Source organism: Cyprinodon variegatus, unplaced genomic scaffold (genome assembly GCF_000732505.1).
Source record: "Cyprinodon variegatus isolate N-32 unplaced genomic scaffold, C_variegatus-1.0 Scaffold1369, whole genome shotgun sequence".
In the NCBI taxonomy this organism is placed as follows: Eukaryota; Metazoa; Chordata; class Actinopteri; order Cyprinodontiformes; family Cyprinodontidae; genus Cyprinodon; species Cyprinodon variegatus.
In genome coordinates this window covers 51,179-59,196 of record NW_015151822.1, presented here as the reverse complement: position 1 = coordinate 59,196, position 8,018 = coordinate 51,179, and the positions used below count along the sequence as shown (strand labels likewise).

General features: G+C 40.0%; 1 protein-coding gene across 1 annotated transcript; it reads left to right on the top strand.

The window, feature by feature from the left end:
• The first annotated feature begins 1,107 nt into the window (after window positions 1-1,107).
• Window positions 1,108-7,837, top strand: hus1 (HUS1 checkpoint clamp component). The gene is made up of 8 exons (XM_015402577.1): window positions 1,108-1,222; window positions 2,337-2,464; window positions 3,372-3,548; window positions 4,091-4,198; window positions 4,313-4,387; window positions 5,954-6,053; window positions 6,398-6,532; window positions 7,399-7,837. Exons 1-8 carry the CDS (start codon window positions 1,171-1,173, stop codon window positions 7,479-7,481), a joined length of 858 nt encoding a protein of 285 aa, XP_015258063.1. The 5' UTR covers window positions 1,108-1,170; the 3' UTR covers window positions 7,482-7,837.
• Window positions 7,838-8,018: the final 181 nt, after the last annotated feature.

Genomic DNA, 8,018 nt, shown 5'->3' with positions numbered 1-8,018 from the left:
TTGATGATCTAACTTTGAGGAATGAAACCCTTTGGCATGAAAACGCCCCTAAACTCCAGAGATGAGGGAAAGATGTTTTGACATTGTGCTCCTTTCTTTGATTTTTCTCCTTCTAAATAACATCCGAGTCATTAGAACATTACAAACTCCCCTTGTAACTATATTCCCATGTTGTGGTTACATTTGCTGTTCATACTACAAACAGCTATAGAGACCTGGTAGACTCAGCCTTATTCTGCTGCAGCCTAAACCTCTGACTCTATTTACCTACAATGATTAAAGAAGATAGATCCCTAAATATATAAACACTCACTGCTTACATTTTTAATTTGGCTTTTAGAAAATATTTCTTTACATTTGTTTTTATTTACTCATTACTGCTTTTTTAACCTGATTTAATTCTTATCCTGTGCTGTTTGTTTTCCTTTATTCTAAAATATTGTTGGTTTTATTACTTAATTGTTTAATATTTTCTCTTTTTTATTGTTAAATAACATTGTTTATTTTATTAACTTCCAACCCTGTGTAAAACATTTTTTGTCAAATTTTTAGAACAGGTTCTGTAAAATAGCTTCCCTCTCTGCCTCTGATAACAGTAATGATGGTTAGATAATAATAAATAATCCATCCATGTTTTCCTGCTTATTCTGTCAGGGTCCCGGTGGGGCCGGTGCCTATCTCCAGCAGTCTATGGGCCAAAGGCAGGTTCACCCTGGACAGGTCACTAGTCTGTCACAGGGATAATAAAAAGGATTACCTAAAATATAAACTCAACATATAGCAAAAGTAGAGTTATTTGGGTTAAAAAGGAAAATCAATGAGAAAATTATTAAACATAGAAATATTACTTAAGATAAAAAGAAAAACAGAATTCAGTAGGCCCTAACATTATTATTATTTTTTTGTTTTGCAGGATGTAAATTTGACAATATTTTAATTTTTTTCATATTTTAATGTTTTCTAAATTATTACTAAAAAATATTGTTTAAAAATAGTAAAACAGTTTTCGTCGTGATTATCTTCCAATTACTGAGTCGGATCATTCATTTTCTGGAGGAACCTTTGACAGGTGGAGAAAAGCTGCCGTTTCTTCCGGACCATATTAAAGACGGACCAAACACAGTCCCCACAGACGAAACTTGAGTTGATGTTTTCTATTCCAGTGAAAAGATGAAGTTTCGGGGGAAAATAACAGACATCGCCTGTTTGAACCATTTCACCAGTGAGTCCATTTAAACTGTTAGCATCTTTGCTCCTTTAAATGCTAATTTGTTAACTTTTCATCAGCTAGTTAAAAGGGGAGAAGATATTAACTGTATGTAAAAACAAAGAAACAAATGATAAAACCGTTTAGTTTTTTTAACATCAGATATATGTTTGAATGAAAATGTTGTGAACTAATGTCTAAACTTGAGTTTGAGCTGCAGGAAAATTGAGGACAAGTAGTTAACTGTAGATGAATTCCTTCTGTGAACGGCATTCAGAGATCAATTTAGATCCATGGATTATTTCCTGTTTGTGTTTTTTTCTTTCATATTAAATGTTTACGTCTGCTGCTCAAATTTTCTACCTAGTGTCCCTTTTTGTTCTTTTCTGAATGGATGGACCTGTTCAGCATTTTACTCTCTCTGGGTAAATTGCTGCAAAAAAAGTTAATTCATGAATTAAATGATAATATTTGTTTGTTTTTTGAACTTGTTGACATGTTGTTGTTTTTTAACCCACCCTTTAGTCTGTAAACTGCTTTGTTGTTCATTAAACCTCAACATATAAGCATTATTTTATTCTGACAGCAGATTTATTGGATTCTTATCATCAAAATAATAAAAGATGAGATTTATAAAGTCTAGTCATTCTTCTTTAAACTGATACAGAAATAAAATCTATGGCAGTTTTCCTGTTTCTCATTAGTTTAATAAGAGTTTAAGAGGAAATGAGGAGAAATCCAGTGAAGGGAAGCTGATTGGTCCTTAAAATAGAAGCAGAAGATAAACAAAGAGAAGCTGCATTTTACAGGTAAAGTCCCAGAAAAGGAGCAGATCAAATCCATAAGGCAGTTGCTTGTTCAGGAGGAGGGATTGCTGCTAGTCAGCAGTCAGCTGGGCTTCCTTAGATACATCCTGTTTCGCTAAATGTGCCTCATGATCACCTGAAGCAGCCTGGATTGGGTTTGATTTAGAAGGAAATTGGATTTAATGTACTTGAGTCTGACTGAGCTGCAATAAACTGGATCCATTTGTCTGATTAAAAGGGCCTTAACATAACAGTTGTTGTTGATCAGCATCATGTAGATCAACAGAATGTCATGAGCAGCTGACTTTCTTCTGTGTGTTCAGGAGTGGTGACCACTATCGCTAAGCTGACCAAGACCTGCGTCCTGCAGCTGACTCCAGACAATCTGTTCTTCATCCTGTCAGGAAAAGTGACCAACGGAGGAGTCGGCATGCGGTGCCAACTGCTGCAGGTCACACGTCTGATGTTTGCTCCATCTGAACTCACAGCTCTGCTGGTTTTGCTCTTTAATCTTTGGTTCTGTTAGATTTGGCTGAAAGAATTTAAGGGAGTTTTTTTTTTTTTCTCCACTGGATGCCGCGTGAAAGTCTGATGTTTCTAAAAGATGCTAAAGACAGCAGAGTGTGACGGAAATAAAGCGATATTCTCACACCGACAAGGTGAATCACTGAGATAAAAGAATCCTTTAGATCTAACTTCTGCAGATGATCAGTGTCTGAAAGTCAATTCTATCAGAACCTGAAGAAAAGTGTTGAGGCTGAGATCTTTTATTCCTGAGAGTTCAGTTCAAAGTTCAGCCAAACAGTGAAAAAAGAAGGTTTTAAATGATAAAATCATCTAGAAATAAGGAAAAAGGTCTTAAATTAAGTGTATTTGGCCTTAATATGGGCAAATAAACAAGATAATTTGCCAATGGAATGAGTTTTTTACTCTTAAAATAAGATAGATAGTATGCACTTGAAATAAGACAATGCAACTGTTTTTTTTTCTTATTTTAAATGTGAATTGTCTTGTACCATTGGCAAAGTGTCTCACTTTCCTCCTCAAGTTAAGAACAAGTGCACTTATTTTAAGATAAAATGACTTATTTAGCAGCCAAAGTCCAAAGAAAAACTCTATCAAACCTTCAGAAAGCCTTAAAAGTGTCGACCATGACGGCTTTAAGGCTTTGAAGAGATTGTGTCTGATTGGAAGGAAGATCTGAGGATTGGGTAAGGAATTTTGGTCACCAGTAGCGAATGTTCTGGCACCATGTTGGACGTCTGTAATGATCCTTTAACTGAGAGAAAAAAACCTAGAGAGAGCTGCTGTTCAGCTTGGAGTAATAAATATGTGAATTCTGGTCTTCCTCCCTGCAGGCCAACTTCTTCCATGAATACCAGATGGAGGGCGTCTCCTCAGAGTTGAACCAGATCTGCTTGGAGGTGGGTCCAGATAACTTGTCCCGGGCCCTGAAGACGGTCCAGTGTGCCAAATCGGTGAAAATCAAGCTGAGCAAGAAGCACTGCGCCTGTCTGAGCATCTCTGCTGAGCTGGTGAGAAGAAGCCAGGATCAGCACTGATTCTGCTCCAGCTTTGGCTTTTTCTCTTCTAACATCTGCATCTAAAACACTTCATCCATCGGAACCAGAAGCAAACATCAACATGGTAGCTTTCAGTTTCTGCTTCTCAGGGAATGGATCGTCTCACAGATTCAGCAGCTGCAGCATCTCTGCTCTGATTGGCTGAGGTTCTGTTAGGATCCCAGAGTTTGGCTTTGGACCAGTGCTGTTTCTGGCAGCCTTTCAGCTTTTAGCTTTTGGAGGAAAATGCTGATTAGTTTTAGTCACAATTTAGTCGTTTCTTATGTAAAAGTTTGGGTCAAATTTTTGTTGTTTAGGATTTTGTTTGTTCCACAAATCATCAACATTTTCCATCATGAAAACTCACATGTTTCCTCATGTTTTAGATCAACTGATGTTTGATACGTTTTTAGTTCAACATCTTTCTCTGTCATTAGGTGAAAAAATTTGAGTCAGACTGAATATAGTTCACTGGTTTCTCTACTGAACCCTGACCTCCATGTGTCCCCGTTCAGCCCACCCTGTCCAGCGTCAGCAGAGTCGTCACCCACGACGTTCCCGTTGAGGTGATTCCTCGAAGACTCTGGCAGGAATTCCAAGAAGACAACATGGCAGACTTTGATGTGAAAAGCTCCTTTCAGTCTCAGTCTTGCTCCTTCTTCAGCAGTGAAACAATCCTTCTGTCTTCCAACTTTCCTTCATTCATTCCAGGACGTCTTGTTGATTTTTCTCTCCAGGTGAGCATCTACCTTCCTCCTCTGAAGACCATGAAGAACGTTGTGGACAGGATGAAGAACCTCTCTAACTTCCTGGTAGGATTCCCAGGTCCTGGCTGTAAACATGGCTGGGCTGCGGTTCAGGTCCGCGTCTGTTCCTCTATAGCAGTGATTCCCAACCAGGGGTACTGGTACCTCTAATGGTCCGCCAATGCATTGCAGGGGGGGGGAACGTGAAAACATACTGTGTCTGTGCTTTAGCCTAAAAATCTGACAGTTAATGAACCAATTGAATAACTCCACAGAGCTCCAGTTTCTACACCAGCAAAATCACATCAATTGGTAAAATAACAGGCAACATCATGTTTATATTTAGCCTTTAGCTCTTAGTTAAAAGAATCTGGTCATTTGAAAAAACTATAGTTGTTGTTATTTTTCCCTTTAAAATAACATTCAATATCTTTCTGCACATAACCTTTTCAAATAAGATTTACAACAAACACTACAAAATCAACAGCGTTATCCACTGAATAAAGAATGACTACATTGACATTTCACACTGAATTACTTTCTATTTAATTTTTATTCTCTAACGAAAGACACAATGGCAATGGCTAACCCAGTCAGTGTCTTAGAGTCAGTCCGAGATAATGTTACCCTACATACTATACTATAGTATAGGATACATCTGCGTATATATGGGTTGTTTCTTGGTTAGGACGTCCACCGACCGTGAAATTACCTGTGAACCGACTTACACTACTGGCTAACTGCTACACATGTAGGCATTTTTACTGCGTGTCTCCGTGGGAGTGGGGAGGACCAGCATGGAGGAGAGTGGCTTCAATTTTTTTCTGGCAATCCAGTGAATAAATAGAGATCAGTGGGCACACAAGTCAAAAAACGGTTGGGAATCACTGCTCTATAGAACCTTAACCTTGCTGGTAACTCCAACCACCACCAGATGGTGCTGTTGCATCAGATATCCTCATAGAACAGCTTCATGTTCAAAGACAAACCATCAGTAATGATTCAAACTTACATTTCTTTCCTAACTTGTTGATTCTCATGAAATCAGTCAATATGACAGAAAGCTACAGACTGATGAGGATGATGATGTCAAACCTCTGTCTCGTTCTGCGTCCGTCCAGCAATCCGGCTAAAGTATTGAATGAATCTTTTCCTCTCCTGGATGATGTCTCCATCAGATAAATAGCATCAGATGTTCTCCTCTCCAGAGACGCTGTGGTGCTCTCAAATAATAAGGTTCAGTTTAGACCCCAAACTGATTCCTTTATCAACCAATCCCTTAGAGTTCATGTAATACCACATGTTGCCTTAACTGGGTTTTTCCTGCAAATGGAGGCTGAATTTAAGCCTGAAGTCATCCTTTACTGACTTATTGGAATATTAGCAGCTGGAGTTAAAACGCTCTGAAAAGGTCTTTTATTTTGAAAGATCCGGACACTTTTAACTGGTTCTGAGTTTATTTTATAAGCAAAGCTCTGATTCTCCCACTGTTCCAAAAAAGCAACATCTGTTGGTCCATTTCTGTCCTTCAGGACTGTCTAAACTCCTCATCCATAGTATTGAATGTTCTGCTCTATTATGGTTCAACATGTGGAGAAACAGCTGTTTCCATGGAGTTTGTGTGTTTTTCAGGTGATGGAGGCCAACCTGAAGGGTGAGATGAACCTGAAGATCCAGACTGACCTGGTTTCTGTCAGCACTCACTTTAAAGACCTGGGGAACCCTCCATGGGGTAAAAACATCTAACACTTCAGCTGATAGCAGACAGAAGATGGAGATGTTCCTGCAGGAGGAATCTGGAACATTTGATTGATCTGCTGTAAACCAACATCTTATCAACCTTCAGCTCAGCTTTAAAGCTTCTGATGATGTTCTGACTTTTTTTTAGCTTATTAGACCTGGTCCTAGTCCTGGTTCTGCAGGGTTTAGAGTTCAGGCTGCGTTGGAAACATTGATGGATCCGTGCTGCTCTCAGAACCTTTTCTGCTCACTGTTAAATGTGATCTGATTGGACAGGAGAAGATCTTGTCCTGCTGATCAAGGAGAGACAGACTGAGTGTCCATCTGTCCTTTCAGGTGAGGACTCCTCCCAGGACGGAGGTCTGTCTCAGAGCAGAGACCCAGAGTCGATGGCCGAGGTCACGGTGGACATCAGGAAGCTGCAGCAGTTCCTGGTGGGGCAGCAGGTCAACCCCAGCAAGGCCATGTGCAGTGAGTCCTGCAGCCGTTAGCATGCTGCCGTTAGCATGCTGCCACACATCTTGATGTTAGCTTTAAAAAGCAGCGCAGCGCCAAAACGCTGCACTGGTTCAACAACAGCTCTGATTCTCCATCACTGATTGGATCCACATTTAAAGGAAAATATTAGTGGGTCAGAAAGTCCAGAAATCAGAACCGTCACTAATTGAAAGATGCTTGATTTCAGGAAATGTTTTGATTCTTAAAGGAAAGCTGCTTCCTCTTCATCTGAGTTTATTTCTTTCTCTAATCCTAAACATTTAGTGATACTTTTTCAACCTTAGATGACAAAATGTCACTTTTTTGGTCATTTTTTTTGTCAATAAGATGAAAAGTAGAAGGTGATTGTATCTGTGTCCATATTTCTCTCCTAAAATGAAACCTGGAGGATGATCCAGAGGACTAGTCTTTATCCAGATCCTCTGCATTAAGCCCAGAAACTCAGAGCAGTGTTTGCATCGTCTGTTTATTGCTGGGTTCTGGTGTGGGTTCTATCCGAGCAGCCATAGATGTTGATATCTGTTTAAATGGGATTAAATGCAGCTGTTGTGTCCTGATCCAATGAACAACCTTCAACCTCATTGCTTTAAACATCCCAGAACATCAGGAGAAGCTTTTAGGTCCATTTGGTCCATCATAGCTGTGTTGCAGAGGAGGACGGAGGTAGAGTTCAGTCTGTCTCTTTCTGTGTAAAATGACTCCAAATGCATTTTGGAGGGCTGTGGTGGTTCTGTTGGATCTAGATGGTTGATAAAAGCATCAGACCATTTTAGCAGCTTCTACCAGCTGCTCAGAACATTGCTGTGGTCCTCATTGCTGTTGTCCTCTTGTCTCCTCAGATATGGTCCATCAGAGCGCGGTCCACCTCATCCTGCTGCATGAAGATGTGTCTCTGCAGTATTTCCTCCCTGCTGTGGCCTAGATCCTCTGCAGATGATGTGGGTTCTGGTCCTGCTCAGTGAGAGCTGCTTTCTCCACTTAACAAGAGGAGGAGGTTCTGATCCTCCATCAAGACTCTGAGATGACGTCACCTGTAGAGCTCTGCTGCTCTTCAGTGTTTCCACGTTTGCTGTGAAGAGATGAACTAAGGCTCCATTAGTTCTGTGTTCCTGCAGTCATTGTCCAACATGTGGAGATTCAAACATCATTTCTTTCTGTTCGGATCTGTACAGATCTATCTCCCCACCTCTGTCTGCATGGAGGGATGGTTTGATTTAGCTCTGTGGTGCATGTTGACATAGTGCTGAAATAAAAAGGCTAAAGTGATGCCTTTGAATCACAAGGAGGATTTTGCTCTGAAATCTGTCAGTGGTTCCAGAAACATTTGGCCAAGGGCTGTTTCTGAAGGTGGGAGAAGTGAGAACTCAGAATAACAACAGGTGCAAAGAATAGAAAGTCTGAGCTCAGAAGAATGAAGGCTGAACCTACATAGTAAAAACAACTGATTTGTAGAAGGACA